Genomic DNA, 18,853 nt, shown 5'->3' with positions numbered 1-18,853 from the left:
TAATTAGGATAAAATCCCTTGATTATTTGTATTTTTCCATATTTGGTTTATTCAGTGAAATGAGGAAAATAAGAAACACTGTATCTCACCATGCCCAATGTGACAATGATATGAAACGTAAACTTGCTCCTCACCTTGAACCATCCTTACTTGGCCACTAGAGGTCTCCGAACACATAAAAAAAGTCTGCAGTGTCTGATTCAGGAGCAAGAGTACAATTTGTTACTGGATGTATAAACCCTCCTCGCTGTCTTACAGGAGTGCATTCCTCCCTGCTAAAAGAAATCCTGAAATTATAGTGAGTATAAAAGCAGTCTGGCAAAAACACAATCAATATCTCCGAATAGATACCTGGCATGGTCTCCAGAGGGTTAATCTAAATGTAACCAGAAAAAGAAATGTGTCCACACATCCAAAATATAGGGCTGCAAAATCAAACCAAATGTCCTACAGGTTATTTATAAGTAGTCTATGTGTATTCATGATTTATATAGATCTCTACTTGTATAGAGCATGTGCTCCGTTACAAGTTAATCAGTATGTTAGTGAGCCATTGAGAGAACATTCACACGGTAACATGACACAGGTGCCGTGTCACTGTGTTACTGTCATTACTAATCCATGGCAGTGTGGCAGAGAGCCAGCATGCACAATACCAGAGCCTTGGAGCAAAAGCGGCTAAATGGAATTTTCAGCCATCATTCATCTCATTGTTCTCACCTGTGTTTTTCCCTCAGGTAGGTGTGTAGTTATGTAGGAAGGTGTGTCAAAATGTCCTCTTCATAGGTGGTCAGACGGAGCGCATGCTGCACTAACAGGAACTTACTGTCTTATTATTATCTGGAAATACAGTTGGTTGTGTTGTTGTGTTGATGCTCATTACATGTTAACACATCAATCTTAATTATCCAGTTATATAGAATCTATAAATAAGACGTATAGTAATATGACCATTAGTTAAGTAAAAAGTTTGAATGCAGTACTTTTAGTAGCAGTAGCATGATTACTTCTTCCATCGCTGGTGAATAGTGTGGACTGAAGGGGAGGGAGAGGAAGTGCCAGGGTGATGAAGATGAAGACATTTTTGAGTCAGCTCAACCTCTTAATAACACTTACGACAGCAACCCACATCTGTTAGTTTATGTAACCGGGCTTTAAAACCTTCTAAACATCACCACTAGAGCTCCCATTACAACTTCACACACATGACTCAGGCTGTCAGTAAAAATCATAACCAAACACTTGATCTAAAGAAAATCTGTGAAAAGTTAAGGCGTGCTCGTAGACCGTCTCTAAATCAGCACATCCTGACCACTCCTGCACTTTGGCAAAGATAACTTCGTGCCACCACTGAACCACCTCACTTATAATTCAGTTATTGAGCACTGGGGTGTGTCCAGGACTCTCTGTTTATCTCAGAGCTGTGGTCAGTCTTTTATACCCACGGTCACTGAGCTGTACTTCAAATGTTATCAGTGTTTTCTTTGCAAATGAAATAATTCACCTTGTTAGTAACACATGACAAGTTATGTCTGTGAGGCCTCCCCTGCTTCCCAGAAAGCAGACTGAACTAATCAATCATGCAAACGTAAGTTGAATTCTTTCTAAATTTGTTTAAACGTTCCTCTAACATTCCCTCGGTAGTGTGTCATGTGTCATATGCTTTTCCTCTCAGAAGAATCCCGTTACATGTGTCCACAGCCCAGAGCTGGGTGGGCTCCCTGTGTTTCAGATGTGTCTGGCTGTCTGCAGAATATATCTTTCCTCTACCTGAACTTAGAGCACAGTCTCAGCTCAAAATATTGACACTGTGTACTATGCTAGGAAGTGGTTGCCTTCATGAATTGAATTCTTGTTCCTTATTTATTTGTTCTCATTTATTTTTAGCAGCTGAAGATAGAAATGGATGTGTTGTTGGTTTAGGTGTGTCAACGCCTGCAGGAGACTATTTCTACTCTGTTTTGCTGCAATCAACTTTCCACAAACACCTCCTGAACCCGGGCTCGGACTAAAAAGTTTACATAAGCAAGGGGATGATGAGACAGCAAAATACAAGGCATTACAACCAGTGTGTTAGAGGGCTTTGTGGCAACATCAAGGGAGAAAAACAAGACTAAGAATCTACACCTTTCAGCCAAATGCTAACAGCATGCTAACATGCTCACAAAGACAATGCTAGCATGCAGATGTTAACCACCACCTAAGTGCAGCATGTTAGCCTGCTAACATTTGCTGAAGACAAAGTGCAGCTGAGGTTGATCAGCACATTTTTGGTCATAGACCAAACTATTGGACACATTTCAAATTTAAAGTTAAATTTAGGCTAGATGGCAGGTGTTTGTAACTTTCCACGCATTTAACTACAATTCAACCTCATGGTGATGCTAGAGGAAAAGTCAGACGATTACCAAAGCCATTAGGATTCAGCATCTGGGAACCATGAATGTCAGAACAAAGACTTGAGTAAATCCATGGAGTAGCTGTTGATATACTGCACTGAATAAATCAAAACTTGGGCCTTAAGTGTTGCTAGAGAGGAGTCACCAGAGTCTGAAAGATTCATCCTCTAGGCACCATGAATATCAGCGCACATTTTGATTTTAATGGCAATGCATCAGATATCTGACTAAGAAACAATAATATCAACCTCATGGTGGCACTAGAGGAAAAGTAAGAAGATCACCAAGGTCTGTTGGATCCATCCTCTGGGGACCGTGAATGTTTATACAAAATTTCATGTCAATCGATCCTCTACTTGTTGAGATATTGCAGTCAGGGCCAAAGTGATGAACCAAAAGACTAATCTTGCTACGCTCTACAAAACTGTCAGATTAGTCCATACAGTGTATCTGTGCAAGTCTCCACCATATTTTAATGTCAGAACGCGTGAAGCTGCACAGGAAGTTGTAATTCTTTACTTGGCCAACATTCCTTGTGTTTTGATGCAACATGTGATGTCCTTTGGACAGTTGCTTCTACCTCCCTTGCTGATGCATCTGTCAGTGCAGCTGTCATGATGAGTAGGTGCGAATGAAGGTCTGGGCACTCTGGGTTTTCCTTTTGTCACTGTAGACACAGAAGTGATCTCTACCCCGTGTACGTCAGGAGGTGACCTTTGGTCAGGACGATGTCCTTATCGTGGGCTCTGTGTTCCTGTGGCAACACTGTGGGATTTTCACACATCGAGCAGGAATGCCTGGAATTTCAGGTGTCATTTTAGGGAAAACATTTTTGCTGCAGCCAGAGTTATCCATGTTGGAGTGTTGCGTGTGAGTCTTAGGTCTGGACCACATCTTAACACACTAATCATGTAAATGGCAGTAATCTGCACAAGCACAGAGGCCTTACACAATCAGCTCTTTAGAAAACTCACTTTCTCCTGGAAGTTTCCATTTTGTGTTTTTTTAATTCTGTCCTAGGATGTTCTTCAGCTTTTGGTGTGTGGAATTTTGGTAATTACTGTATTTAGTCTCTGGCTGAGTCACTCAGCAGAATTAAATCATGTCTCAGTTTGTTGTTTTGGATATATTTAGACCACTCATTACAACTTAAGTTGTATATTACATCATATGACAGGCGTGCACCTTCATTAGAGCAATTTTACAGAAAACATCTGGTCATCTTTGTGGTCAAAATACTTTAAATGCTGTACACGTTGTTAGGTAACATTTTCCACGTGCCCCTTCCTCTTGTCTTCTTCCCTTTTAAAAGTTTTACTGAGTTGTTCAAAGCAGCACTGACTCTTCTTTTCAGGCTGCTGCAGGCTACGTGCCGTACAAATATTTAGTGGTCATTTGATGACAGATTCGATGTGATGAGAAATACATCCAGAAGTTGTTTAGCTCTGCAATTTAAATGCAAAGTCAATGTCCCTGTAAGAGGGAACTATTTGAGCTGAGGTGTGCTGAGGGAGGGACAAAAAGAAAGACGGAAGAGAAGCAGACAGACTCGGTGCAGTGTGAGCGTTTATTGTGTTTTGGAAGGATTAAGACAGCCCTGCCTGTGACCTCTACTGGGCGTGGTGGTGTTCCAGCGATGCCCGTCATTACACTACCTCTCCAAAATCCTTACTGGAATAATGAGTCAATATAACTCAAGACGTGAACAACACAGACAGACTACAACTCACACATGCTTTCTGACTCAAGACTGCAAAGCTGGCCCACCTGCATGATTTTTGGTATGTCTTAGTATTCCAGCAGTCACAGCTACTCTGCCCCCTTCACTGAAAGGATACCTGCAGATCTGGCAGAGGCAACCTGCCAATGACTGAAATACTTTCAGCAACACGTGATGCCAAAACCGCAGACACCAATTACCAAGTGCACTTGGAGCTGCTCTACATGTTATGCATGTGTCAAATATTGTCCTGGGAAGAGATTTGAGTATGATTAGTGGCTGTTACAGCCCACAGCCTGTTTATTCTGAGTCACACTCAAATCAGTCACCACCCATAACCACAAACTGGCAAACTTTATATTGTCTGGGTTTGCTGGGGTCACAAATGTTGGAGGTGTGAAAATGTACTCCATCTGATCAATGTATAAGAAATTGATCTGGAAACTAGATTTTCATAGAAATATACTCATATATTCCCTACAGTGACTTCTGGAGTTGCTTTTGTGAGATAATTTTACTTCTGCATATGAAAAAGCCAAACCAGAAGTGACGAAACGTAAGGGAGAGCGGTAGATTTAAACAATAGAAGTTAATGGATCTGAAGCTAATTTTCAGACTGAGGAGGTTGTAAATATCTAATCATACCACTGTGACGGACCACAGCTGCATAATTATGAGCCTGTTAGGTGTCTGAGAGATCAGGAACAGACTAGTGTTAGAAGGAATAACAGATAGATCCTCTGGGAACCATGAATGCCTATTTCTTGGCAGTCCATCCGATAGTTGCTGAGATATTTCCATCTGGACCAAAGTGATGGAAAAGTGAAGCCAATGTTGAAGTACCTCAAACCTGCATTCTTTCTATTGACCACCAGGGAGGCGACTCCACAGGCTCCAAAAAGAAGTTGGATGAAAGTCTATGAGAAAATGACCCTACTTCTCACTTGATTTATTGCCTCCGTAAACATTTTCCTAATGAGGTTTTGTTCTGGCTAGTTTCAACTCTTCTTCAATAAAGTAAGAAGTTTATTTTGTTTATTTTCGTCCCATTTACAGTAAAATAAATGTTAAAACAGGGCATGCTTTAGGGCAGGACGACCTTGTGACTAACCAATCAGAGGTGGGTTTTTGCGGAATGAATGTGAAAAAAGAATTAAAAATCAAGTCCAACTTTTGGCTCCAAAAACCCAACATTCAAACGGTAGACAGTCTATAATGGATCCCAAATGTGGCGGATATTGTATATTCAATCAGCACCTGTAATGTCCCTGCCAAACTAATCTTTACCAATTAAATATAGACATAATTGAACAAAACAGCAGGGTTTCACATCTGTAAATGTGATTTGATTTAAGCACTGCATTGCTGTAGCAGTGCCACCTCTGAGTATCATTACGATAGTCTGACTCTACGCTGGGGTATTTTTGGGTTGTTGGACAGCTACACGAACATGTGTTAGACATTTTGGTTCTGCAGTGACAGATTTGGTAGAATGATTTTCCTTTCTTTCAGCACTACATTCTTTTCTAACATTTACAGGACAAAAAATATTTTCATTTCTTTGCCCTACAGTTTTTGCAATCGTGAATCAACAAGGAATCCAGTGGGCTTTTCCTAAATACTATTACATACCAAAAGTTCACCCTTTTACTGAATGAAGGTCATTGTATGGGATTTGGGGGTCTCTTCAAAAGGGTCCACTGTCAGTGAGAGTGATACTTTACTGTCTGGGTGCTCTCCAACATCTGTGTGCTCTGGAAAAACGTGTTGAGCCTTCGCCTCTCTTGGTTTGAATTGGCAGATACTGTAGGGTTTTACTATGACTGATACTGGCTGCAGCTGTTGATGTTATGACTTGGCCATATCCTTTTTACACAGTAATTGTTCATAGATCAAGCATAATGAAACTACACTAACAGTGTGGTCATACATCATGTCCTACCAAGTACTGCATGCTTAGGATCATTCAAGATTTCACATTCAGAATCTTAAGCACTGAGGGAGGCTTTTTCACACAAAATTAAAGTCTGAATAAGATTTAATCGAGTTGTACAATAGTTTGAGATTGACGAGTGCATGTTAAAGTGGAGCTATTTCCTTCTACAGCACGATCCTTCCAGCCTCTGTCATTCTTAGAGAGCGTGGAAAACACATGCAGCGGTGGCCAGGAAAGCATAGATTTTCAGGGACAGCTGAATTTGAGGCCTTTCAGTACATCCACACTCGCTGGCCACCTGGAGCCCACCTGCCCGAGCTCGGACTCACATACTTTCCTCTTCTCTATCTTTCTGTCTGTCTCCCTCTATTTATAACTCATCATTACATGTCTTTGCTGCCCACCCAGCTCTGTGAGAGATGGCTGATGTTGAAATTCAGGAATCCAGTGTTACTTTTAACTGACTGAATCTCTTGACCATGAATGGCTTATTTTCTGTTTCAGTGACTGGGGACTTTTTGCCATAGTGTTTCGATTCAGGTATGTCGTAGCATTGACGGCATCTTTGTAACATGCTGTATGTACTGTAAACTGTGCTGTAGAATAAATATTTCTGTTTTGCTATTTTATAAAGTTTTAGCCACACACGCTGCTCAAGGGATGGCAATGGTAGTCTGTCCAACACTTTGGTCCAGACTGGTGCCATAACATTTGGTACAGAAATTCATTGTCCCAAGAGGGTGAAGGCTGTTGACTTGACGCTTACAACCGCACTGCCTCTTTAGCATCACAACTCAGTCAAATCTTAAACACACATTTGACACACATGAGACACATATTTTTAGATTCAATATGACGTAAATGCCAATAAATCCACTTGGAAACCACAGAAAAAAGATGCATCACGCAACTCCAGAACTTGCCTGCAAATCATGTAGTTTTTAAGTTTTCTTCAGTATCACAGTAAACCAATGATTGATGTTTTGACATCCGTGGATATGTTGCAAACAGGAACTGGTAATAATTAATTCAGCATACTTTTGATAGTCTCAATCTGTCAAAATGTGAACAAAATTGTTCAGTCTATATATTATTGCTCATTATATGCTGTACCCTCTGGTGTTGTGTAGCTTATATGAATCTGAAAAAAGTGTTTTGTGCTTTTGGTTTGTTTTTATTGTTCAGTTTAAACAATTGAATTCAAGATAACAATAATTTGTTTTAAACTAAAGGCATTCTCATCATTCTCACCTGTACTTTCTGTTTAATGTTAGCTCATGTTAAATGTAGTTCATGTAATTTAACAGGGTAAACAATACAGCTGTGGGCGGTCAGTCTGGCATAGGTACAGACACAACACACTTGCTGCGTGGGTTAGCAAAGATGGCTCTTCAGACTAAATCAGTCTCATTGTTAGCACTGCTGTCTCTGCAGTAGCTATTTAGTAATGAAGCAGCCCAGCTATGTTCTGTCTAATACATAAATATGTATCCTTGTGGTCTCTGAGGAGTCCTTTGACTCGGTTTGCTTCCAGAATCCCATTTGAATTCTCTTCTGGGCCAAGCTTGATGATTCAAGTTCATGCAAACTCAGACATGCCGCTCTTACACCATGGAAACCAAAGGGAAGAGAAGGCTTCAGTCTCTTTTAAGTCTTCAGGGTTTCAGAAGTATTTTAGGTTTTGGGAGGAAAAATTAAATCATAGGAATGTCTGCTCTAAATCTGTCCTTTCAAAAGATCAGCTACTATATGCGACTGACCATACAGTGAAGCAGCAGTCTGTAAAAACATCAGCAAGATAAAAATCTCATCGACTTAAATCAAATTTGTCACCACAGAAGCCCTGGAGGTTGTTTGACTGGTAGACAACTGGGCTAATGTATTTTTCTCCCCTCAGCTCGTGTTAAGCTGTGTAAACTTAGAGCACCACAAGACTGGAAAGAGAGGGAGGAGAGGAAAAAAAGAGGGGAAAGACATGGGGGTGGAGGTGTGTGTGTGTGTGTGTGTGTGTGTCTGGAAGTGGAAATGGGCAGCAGCGAGGAGGAATGTGAAACATTTTTGATGCCGGTCCAGTGGCTGTTTACACGGTAGTCAGCCTGTGACATCAGAGTCCAGACTTTATAAATGTCAGCAGGCGCAAGACTGAGCAGTGAGCAAACAGCTGCACTGGTCGCACCGCACCGTCACACAGGTCAGTGAGACACACCGAGCTCCATCAGCAACACAAGCCCCCATGGACCGACTGCTGGGTGACTGTGTGATAGCTCTGGCTGTACTGCTGTGTGTGGCTACACAGGTGAGGCCTGTCCCTGCTTATCTACAGTAGCTTGTTCTGAATGGGACGATTATGTGGTATGTGTGTGTGTGTGTGTGTCTGTGCAGAGGTAGAGTCTTACTGTGACCATTTATCTATGAATTCTAGTTATTTTATCTATTTCATGTATGGAGGAGCCTTTGAGCCTTATCCATCTTGACTGGAGTACGAAAAAGTCACAGAGAGCCTGTGCAAGTTATTTAAATGTAATGATAGAATAATTTTAACTTTTTAAGTGTAACTCTTTAACATCTGTCAATTAATTTCATGATTACATGATTATTTATTTGGTTTGGTTTAAATGCACATTACAATTTATTACTTTACTATCAAATTTGCTTGTTTTGTCCAACTAATAGTCCATAAGACAAAGATATTTGTTAAGGATCACAAAAGACAATGAAAAGCAACAATTCCTTATATGTGAAATTGTGGAAGTAGGGAATTTTTAGCATTTTTACTTGAAACATAAATCAAAAGAGCTTCAAATGATTACCAAAATCGTTTTTTGTTATTCACTGACTATTTATTCCAGCCCTAAAAATAAGCAAGTTAACTCAATCAAGGACACATTTTTCTCTTCCACATTATCAGTGTTCTTATCCTGCTCTCCGGTTTAAATTTGATAAACAGTGAAGAAATAATGTGTGATGTTCTTGCAGTGTACGTGTATTGAATTACAATGCAGTTGCATTATCTTGCTGAGCAGAAAAACATGAGGAAGACTGTGACATTCTTCTTCTCTGGTTTAATGAAACTGAGCTTCGCTTGGTTTTGGCTCCACCGGATACATGTGCATGAAAATATTGGTTTGGCCTGACAGTGTTGAATATCTGTGGAGTTCCTGAGAATGCTAATAATATTTTGTGTACTCCCACTGTGAAAATACAGTCATGAAGATATTTGTGGTGGTGATGGTGACAAAGATGTTCTGGTCTTTGTTCTGTCATCCACTAACCTGTTCCCATGTGTGATGTCCCTACAGGTGTTGTGCCAGCTGTGCAACAGACCCTGCCTTTGCCCCGGCCCTGCCCCCCAGTGTCCCTCAGGAGTCCCACTGGTGCTGGATGGCTGCCAATGCTGCCAGGTGTGTGCCAGGCAGCAAGGCGAGCCCTGCACTGAGATGTTTCCCTGCGACGGCCAGAGAGGACTGCAGTGCGACTACAGCGCCAGTTTCCCTGGATACCCTGGGGAGTGTGTCAGTAAGTGCCTCTTCTAACAAGCAAACAAGCCCCGGCCCATGTCTGTGTGGGTAAGACAGAGTGGGGGACATACGGGGAGGAGGGGATAGAGCCTCAGTCAGCCTGCATGAGTGGGAAAAACAGACAGTTCATGTTTAAAGTCTGCTCAGCAGAGCGGGACGGCCTGCTGGGCGGCGGTGCTCTGCCAGAGCTCCAAAACGTTTCAACTTCTATTTCCAGGACTGCTGTTGACACTTTTCCTTTAATGACTGGCCTTTGAGCATGATAGATTGCAAAGACAACACTCATGGATTGAAAAACAGACTCCTCAGTTTCTCCTTAGAGAGGCCTGGTCTCCCATAAAACTACATAACCATCGACAGGGACAGCAGCTCCTGTGTCCTCACTGCTCTCTCATTTTCCTCAGCCTTGTGCCCCCCCCCCCCCCATCTCTCTTCACCTAAACTAATCTTTTCACTTCCTGATTAAGTTTCCCACATCAAACCACAGTTAAGGTGTGTTGGAGAAAGTTTAGATGGCATCTGCACTGTGTGTTTCTTACAGGTCAGGAGGATCTGGGCTGTGAAGTCAACGGCATCACTTACCATGAGGGCCAGTCGTTTCAGCCCTCCTGTGACTCTTACTGCCACTGCAGAGGTGGGGGGGTGAGCTGTGTGCCTGTTTGCCCTCTGAACGTCCGTCTTCCCACTCCAGACTGTCCAAACCCACAACACATCCGGCTACCAGGGAAATGCTGCAAGGAATGGGTGTGTGAAAACCTGGAGAACACAGTCATCCAGGATGCCATCACAGGTAAACTCCTCAGGTGGATGGATGAGGAGGAACGCATCAAACATTCTCCAATGTAGGTCTTAATATATAATTTAAAGTACATTTCTTACTGGCAGCAGCAGTGAAATACAGTAGAAGCTTCATGGTAGACTTTATGGCACAACCAGGGCCCTGTATCTATATATTTTAGGATCACAATGATGGATAGGTCCAGTAGATTGTCTCAAGAATGGGCAGTGAACAGGCCGTCATGGCTGCAAATTAATCCTTCAGGGCAATTGTGCCTGATCAAAGTATTTCCACTAAAAGTGCTTGTTTTCACCACTGACAGGCTCTGATTGTTATTCTCAGTGTCTGACAACTATTATTGAAAGGATCCCTACAGAAATAGGCCTGCAAGATCTTTTTTTGTGTAACCACAAACAGCTGCTCTATCGTGTTATTCAAACCAACCAGAGTTGCTGGTTTACTGCTGCCTTGATGGCTCAGTTTGTTCGTGTAATTGTTGGATCCAAACTAACCGTTTAAAATGCCAGTCACACTATAGCACAAACTAACTAACTGATCAAGACAGCAATAGACTATCAACCACTGTGTAAAATTAGCGTTTTTGTTGATGGAGTCTGGCGGCTTTTTAGTGACCAATACAGCGGCTATTTATGCTTAAACAAAAAGGATCTTACAGGTCTGTCTGTGTAGAGATCCTGTCTTTTTTCAAAATGTGACACGGGAATTGTCCTTTAAAGGAAGAGTTTAAGTTGTTAGGAAACACTCTTATATTTCCTATTGATAATCAGTCTATAAAGCTACATGCAGCAGCAGATTATCTTAGTTTAGCTTAGCATAAATACTAGAAACAGGGGGAAACAGCTAGCCTAGCTTTATCCAAAGGTGGAAACATGTTATACCGTGTTTGTGTCATCTGTACAAAAACAGAAGTGTAAAAACAACTATTTACGGTTTTACTTGAACAGACGTGAATGGTAGCGACCCTCTCATCAGACTCTCTACAAGAAAGCACACACACAGTGTTTCCTCAAAATGTACTCCATTAAATTTTCCTGACATCAGAGCTGGATATTTACAACATATTTTCCAGTGTCAGTGTGCTGCTGCCAGATGCACTGCCATAAACTTAATCACTGGACTTCTCAGCTACAAAAGTTGCTCATTGATGATCAGTCCATATGGCAACATGATCCTACCTTCATTTATATGAGGTTTGTCACTGGTGGTCATGTCTGGAAGTTTTTAGTGGATCGTTTTTGCATTAAACTGGGGTGTGTCTGGCCAAAGGAACACTCACAAAGTCCAAAATAACCCACATTGGTCTGGAAAAGTCAAAACATATTTTTTCCCAGTCACCAAGTTTCTTAGTTTCATAACAACCACCACAGCTGTGTAACAATTAAACACATGAAGCCATGTAGAGACTATTACGCCATTACAAGGGGAGTGTGTGAGTGTGAGGGGGTGTTAGGGAAATGAAGCCACTCTAAAAACATCTGGAATTCCAAACACTGTCTGAGTAGAACAACGTGATGAGAGCAGCAACAGAACATTTTGTTCTTGAATACAGAACCTACAATCTCTTTGCTGAAGATCAGCTGATTGTTATGGTTTATACATGTTGGTTTTGGGAAGAACACATTTGCTTTGTATTCTTAGATTCACAAGAAATCCAAAGCATTTGAATTGGAAATTTTGTGAGGAAAAACAATCTGATGAGACATTAAAGTTACTGGAAGTGAGTCAGTGAGGTGAGGGAGTTCAGTCAGCATCTAGTTTGGTTTGGTTTAGTGCAAACCTCTCAAAACTGACTCTAATCTAATCTAAAACTGTGAGGCTCCTTCCCAGAGGGAGAGTTGAGCATGACAGCGTTGCCAGTTTGGGCGGCTCTCAAGACAATGCATGGCTCGAATGGGACAGGTGCATGCATACGTGACAGACGGCTCAGCAGAGCAGCTAAGGTACTTAAAAACCACTTAATGCTTGATTGCCTCTCTCTTGGAGTCATAACTCAGTAAAAAGACACTTACACTTGATGATGATATCATTAGATTAAATGTCAATTGCAGATAAATCTCTTTAAATCCACTTACTACTGAAAAAAGATTGTCCATGTAACTGCAGAGCTTGCTTGGGAATTATCATGTTTTTAAGTTTTCTTCAGTATAAAAGTAATCCAGTGACAGTTATCCAGACATCCATGGGTACACTGCATCTGAGAACTGCTAATAACTGATTCGGCATACTTCAAATGGTGGCAATATCTAAAAAATGTAAACTGATATATTCAAGTTGTAGCCCACAGCATGACTCAGTGAATCCAGAGCAATATTGTGCTTACTGTTCACATAACGGAGCAAATCATGAGGACTGTACTTGTAATTTCCTAGAGCATGATTATCCCCCTAATAGAGACAAGGCAAAGAATGGTAATAGGAGAAGCTTTTTCCAAATTGCACCATCAACATAAAATCAGTAATATTGCCGATTTATCTCTTACATCAGGGGTGTCCAAACTTTTATCACTGAGGGCCACATACAGAAAAACATCCAAAGGGCTGGGCCACTCACTAGAAGTGAGCTATGCTTCGCCTCTAGTGGATTAAAGTTGGCAAAATCAATCAAACGTAGGTAAATTCTGCTTGATAACTGAATATGATTCAAGAAAAAAACAGCCTTTCCATTAGTGGGCTTTCATTTATTAGTTGTGGTACAAGCTGGTCTTTGCCTTGTAGGCTCTTGTTCAGGTGATCAGTGAGATCCACTAAAAATGCCAACCAGAGAGGGTCACTGAGCTCATGAAGAGTCCTTCTCTCTTCAACACTGGTCCATTTCTGATCTCAGGGAATAAAACCGCTGCAGCACAGAGCCACGACTTAGCCAGCCCCCCCTACCCCAGCATCAGCACCAGCATCAGAGAGGGAAGCTTGAAATAGTCTGTGCTAGAGCCCTGATGCTCGAATTAACAGCCTTACCTCCACTTTCTTGCCCCTCGGCGGACACCGTAGATTCCTTTGCGCTCACCTGTCCCAGCTGGAGCTCCATCCATCGTACCTCCACACAGCTCGTCCCATTTAACTCCCATCATGCCAACTGCATCTGGCACAGCTTCAAAAACATCCTCACCCGTCGTGGTGCTCTTTAGACTGCTAACATCAAGCAGCTCCTCCTTAATGCTAAAGTGATCTTCATTAGTTATCAGCTGTGTTCTCATCGCAAACCGTGTCTGAAACTTTCTACACTCATTTGCTCTGTTACGTTTCCTTAATTCTGCCATTTTGGGTCACCTGTAGCACATTTCTTCTTCTATTACTCATTTTATAGAGAAGCTGCCTCGTTCAAGACAGTTACTCCACCTAGTGGTGAGACTAAGAAGTACAACACAGTCCAGTGCAGGTTCCATGTGTGTGGGCCGTAGTGCAATACAGTTTTACAATTTCCTGCGGGCCAATGAAAATTGGACCACGGACCAACTGCGGCCTGTGGTCCAATTTTCATTGGCCTGCAGGAAATTCTCCGGGCCGGAGTTTGGACACCCCTGTTTTACATGAACAGTTTACAGCCACAAATTCACCCCACTAAACTACTTTTTCCTTTACTTTACTTCCTTTAACTTTTTTTTTTTTAAGTAGCTCTGAACAACAAGCTAGATACAAGTTGATGTCCAGTTGTAGATTACTGATGATGGACTGACTATCCAGAGGAACACAGGACAAGATTCAGAAGAAACGCTTCTCTGTCTTAAGACAACAAGGTTTCTCTCCATAGGCTACCAGGCGGACAGCTCTGTATGTTGCTACTTTTATGCTGCAACATGAACTGTAGATGTTATTTGAATTGGCTTCTTACTCCAGTGGTTGTTTTATTCTGTTTCTCTAGCCATGAGGCCGGGCAGGTTGTGGCCGACTCTCCCGAGGGATCATCCTCTGAACAAACTAGTCCCACCCGCCTCCACCTGTATAGAGCAGAGCACCCAGTGGAGTGCCTGTTCCCAGAGCTGTGGGGCTGGGGTCTCCACACGGGTTTCTAACCAGAATCCAGCCTGCAAGCTGCAAATGGAAACTCGACTTTGTAAAGTGCGGCCTTGCCATGCATTTCAGCCTGCCCCAAGGAAACCCATGGTGAGTTTGTTTCTACTGTATGTAGAAACATGTATGTTGTCTCTCTCCATAAATCCCATCCTGTTCCATTGGTGGCTTTAAATGGGCAGCTCACAAATCACAAAAATATGTTTTTTAGTTGTAGGGGCTTTTATGAGTTTGGAGATTATTCTCTGTGAAACCTCTACAGTCAATACAAATGGAAACAGAATTTCTTAAAAGAAACAAAAATGTACAAACCTGAGCTGTCTGCATGGCTAGATCTGACAAGTGGTGAGGGAACATATATGTTAATTGTGATTAGGGAGAACATTTTATATTTATTCTTCATGTATATGTAACTGAGCCTAACTTTGACATGTCTGTTGACTCACAGTTCACCAAATCATTGCATCGCTTTCTGGGATTTTCTTCTCTGACTTACCACCGTGGGTGTGTGTTTGTATGTGTGTGCCGTTTTCCCAGTGGGGACGACGGAAGCGGTGCAAGGCCAGCTACACATCACCGGGGCCCATTCGCCTGGTTCACCAGGGCTGCTACAGCACCCGTGCCTACCAGCTGCGGTACTGTGGACAGTGCACTGACTCCCGCTGCTGCACGCCTTACCAAACCTCCACTGCCGAGGTGACCTTCCGCTGCCCCACTGGCCGACTGCTGCAGCGACCTGTGATGATGATCCACTCATGCGTTTGTCACAACAACTGCCCCTACTCACCTTACAGTAACCCTGCCCTGTGGGGATACAGGCCCTGATCGGCCTGCACCAGCACTGATTCACTGGGAACAGTAAGACTTCACTGACTGTATCCACATAGGCGTCCTCCAATCAGTGGACGGAGAAAATGATAACTGTAGATAAAAAAAACTGTGACTGAGTTGGGATGAACGTTGATCTTCACACATGAACAAAATTACTCTGCACTTATCCATAACTCCTTTAAACTCTTACACTTTGGGAAGCCATTATACCAGTAGCTTTGATCCAAGAATCCAAATTATTTGGCAGATCTTGAGAAAGAAAGTGAGCAAACTTTATTAACAGTATATAGCACTTTTTAAACACAGAAGTTACAAAGTGCATTCAACAAAAAAGAGGGAGATAAATGAGACAGAGACACTATATAAAAGAATAATAAAGGGAAAATGTATAAAAGGGAATAAATGTATAAGCCACAAAGTAAAGGAATATAGATTTGAGGAAACAAGTGGGTTTAAAGAATGATGTGCACTGATTTGTCCTCTCTGAGACGTCACCATGTAATGCCTTTTATGTCAAAAGTGAAATTGACGGGAAGCCAGTCGAGAGGAAGTGAAGCTGGTGTTGTGTGATTTATATTTAGGTTTTGTTAAAAAAAACATCACTGTAGAGTTCTGGACTATTTTCAGTGAAGACAGAGAGAAATGGGTGAGGCTGCTAAACAGACTGTGCTGTAGCTGTAGGCCTGGAGTGACGAAAGCGTGTTCGACTCAAAGTCTTTAGGCTGAAGTTGGGATCTGATTCTTGTAAGCAGGACTGAGCTTTTCAAACAGAGCTCAACACCTTGCATTGGGATCAGATGTAATCCCGAGATTCTTTTGAAACTTTTTTGGGGGGGCAGGTGGGTAAGAAAAATGTAAGTAAATATACGTAACCTTATCTGGACCAAGAAAAACAATTTCTTGCAATTCTAATGCAGCTTTTCATAACAAAAAAGAAAACTAAATTATGAATTGAGGACAGTTGGCCATGTCTATTTGGCCATACAGATAGTTTTAACGACTGACTACCAATATATATATGTCAAAGTGAATATTTCACTGCTCCTACAAAATGACCCCAACCTTTGTGTTGACTGATGTTGTTTTCCGACGTGAGCAATGCAACTTTTTCCACTTGTACAGTTTTTTTTTTCTGTGTGTAGTCACATGACATTGCACTTATTTCTTCATTCTCTACTTTTGTTGTAAATAATTCTCTTATTATAGTGAAAAATGTTTCATTACTGACATATGTCCTGCATTTTTACACTCAAATATGTTTGTGTGTCTGAATTATATTTTTTCATATTGTAGTGTTCTATAGTTATAATTTTAATTATTATATAGTTATTTTGTACATATTGTAGCTGTTTACATACCCAGTCCCAGCGTTTCACCTCGTTCATCAGAAAACATTGTACAGCACTTCATCAGCAGATAACAACTTTTAGCATTTCAAATGAAAAATGAATCCAAATTAACGACTGTTATTATTAGTAATGGATTTTTTGTTGTCTTCTTTACAATGCTGCATTGAACCACACACTGCTCCTCTGAAGCCTTTTTTCAGTCAGACCATATAAACTTGTTAGACATCCTGACATCTAGTGGACAAAAGAATCCACTGCTGAGGCTGAAGGCACCGCAAGAACTTCATCGCCATCATCATCAGGATAGAAGAATACATGTTGAAATGAGGACCAGGGATGGTCAAATCAAATCATTTAAAATGATCTTGTGTTTTTCTTGATTTGTTCTTTCCCTCTCTGATTGCTCCTGAATGACAATCCCATTTACTCAGAACTACTGACTACTCAAAGGTTTTACATCACATCATCATGCACCCATTCACACATCATTCACACACTGAAGCTAGCCCAATTTCCTGGTTAGTGGCAGGTGCCGAAACTCAAACGTAGTATGTGAAGGCAGGGGTTTCAAACAGGATGTTTTTGTGAAACTACCCATGCAGTAATTCAGACCCTATCTGCTACTTAGCTATCTATCCCATTACAGTCACTGAGAGAAGGAATTCTACCAACTGCTGTCCAGAAGACAATGAACAACACGTCTTGTCAGCACACCAGCGTTGACTTTACAGGCAGATTCTTGCCTCCTGTTTGCATCCCAGTGTTCATCACTGGTCTGGTGGCTGATGGATGGGGACTGAAGTCTCGGAAGAAACTGGGAAAACTGAGCATGAGACATATTCATCCCTCATTGATATTATTATAGTAAGTAAGCAAAGTTGATTTAGTATAGCACAAAGTCACAAAGTGCTTTACATGAGTAAAAGAAAATTAAAAACAGTAAATATAATAAAATCATAATTAGGATCATAAAAAAACGATAAAAGAAACAACAACAAACAGCCATAAGAATGAACAGATCTAAAAACACACCAAAACACCCAATCTGAGCAAGTAGACAGCAGGAGACGGGGAAAAGGCCAGTTTGAATACACATGTTTTAAGAAGCTTTGTAAAATAGGCTTTCATCTCTCACCGCTTCTTTTTGCCTTTGAAACACTAGTTAAAGCAAATCATCCATCACATCATACTGCAGGTGTGATACAAGTTCCACATATCTGTTTCCAATCATTATTTTTCAGCAGCCACATGTTTTCAGTTCTGCTAAAATACCACACATGCTGAGATGGACGACACAGTGAAACTAGAGGCCAGATTATGACCTCTAAGAAATCTGAACAATACAAGAAGCTTCATATTTTTCTTATCTTCTCTCTTGTTAGTATAGTTGTGGGAAGGTGTTTGTTTAATCCAGTGTTTGATCCAGTTTCCTCCGTGCCAAATTCCCCTAACTGTCTACTCATCTCTCTCACTTGCACCATCAGTTTATTTTTTACATTTCTGCTCATCCAAAACTACCTCTGATGACCTTCCTGCTTGCACCACCCATGTTCTGCTGCCACCATACTACTATACTATCATTGTTCGTATATTCATTATTATCATTTCATTCACTGTTGCCATATTGCTAATTACTAGTCATATTCCTATTATCAGTAGTATATTTACTATTATACGCTCTCTCTCCGTCCCACCCCCACCCAACACGGACTTTGACAGAAAGCCGCCCACCTCTGAGCAGGGTTCTTTCCGACGTCTCTTTGCATTAAAAGGAAAAAAGTTTTTCATGCCATTGTTGCCTGATATTTGCTCATGTGGGGATTCTTGAATCCTTAATTTTGAATGATTGAATCTTTGGGTCTCTCTTAATTTGTTATGAGTTTGGTCCAGACCTGCTCTTTATGGAAAGTGATGGAATGGAAAGAGATAACACTTATTATGAATTGGCTTTACACAAATGCACAGTATTGTTTAAAACACATTCCTTTATTTCCCAGCTCTACTTTACACTTTTATTTAACGTGAATGTATAAAATCATATTTAGGTCATTTTTGAGTTTGTATTTGCACCAGTGAGCTTAAATCAGTGTTATTAGTAATATTTTTGCAGTGGACGGAAATAGACTGTAGACAATGATAACATAACAAAATATTAAAATAATGAAGTATGTATCTACATATAATTCTGCTCGGTGTTTGTAAAAAACTGTGTTTACATGTGTAAAAACAATTAAAGCCTAAATCACTAAATCTGTAAGTCTCAAAGTGTTATGATGATGTTCAGAGAGGCCACC

General features: G+C 41.1%; 1 protein-coding gene across 1 annotated transcript; it reads left to right on the top strand.

Moving 5' to 3' along the window:
• Positions 1-8,101: 8,101 nt before the first annotated feature.
• ccn5 (cellular communication network factor 5) lies at positions 8,102-15,731 on the top strand. Its single transcript, XM_070839535.1, has 5 exons — positions 8,102-8,351; positions 9,355-9,571; positions 10,115-10,363; positions 14,231-14,472; positions 14,917-15,731. The coding sequence occupies exons 1-5, from the start codon at positions 8,289-8,291 to the stop codon at positions 15,202-15,204; spliced, it is 1,059 nt and encodes a 352-aa protein (XP_070695636.1). The 5' UTR covers positions 8,102-8,288; the 3' UTR covers positions 15,205-15,731.
• The last annotated feature ends 3,122 nt before the right edge of the window (positions 15,732-18,853 follow it).

This window comes from Pempheris klunzingeri, chromosome 11 (genome assembly GCF_042242105.1).
Source record: "Pempheris klunzingeri isolate RE-2024b chromosome 11, fPemKlu1.hap1, whole genome shotgun sequence".
Lineage (NCBI taxonomy): Eukaryota > Metazoa > Chordata > Actinopteri > Acropomatiformes > Pempheridae > Pempheris > Pempheris klunzingeri.
This window is presented reverse-complemented; position numbering and strand designations above follow the sequence as displayed.

What these genes read in the sequence shown, in the direction of transcription:
- ccn5 (XM_070839535.1), top strand. Translation starts at nt 8,289, where the DNA reads ATGGACCGACTGCTGGGTGACTGTGTGATAGCTCTGGCTGTACTGCTG. An exon ending in TGCTGTGTGTGGCTACACAG is followed by an intron (nt 8,352 to 9,354) that starts GTGAGGCCTGTC and finishes ATGTCCCTACAG; the next exon opens with GTGTTGTGCCAGCTGTGCAA. An exon ending in CTGCCCCAAGGAAACCCATG is followed by an intron (nt 14,473 to 14,916) that starts GTGAGTTTGTTT and finishes CCGTTTTCCCAG; the next exon opens with TGGGGACGACGGAAGCGGTG.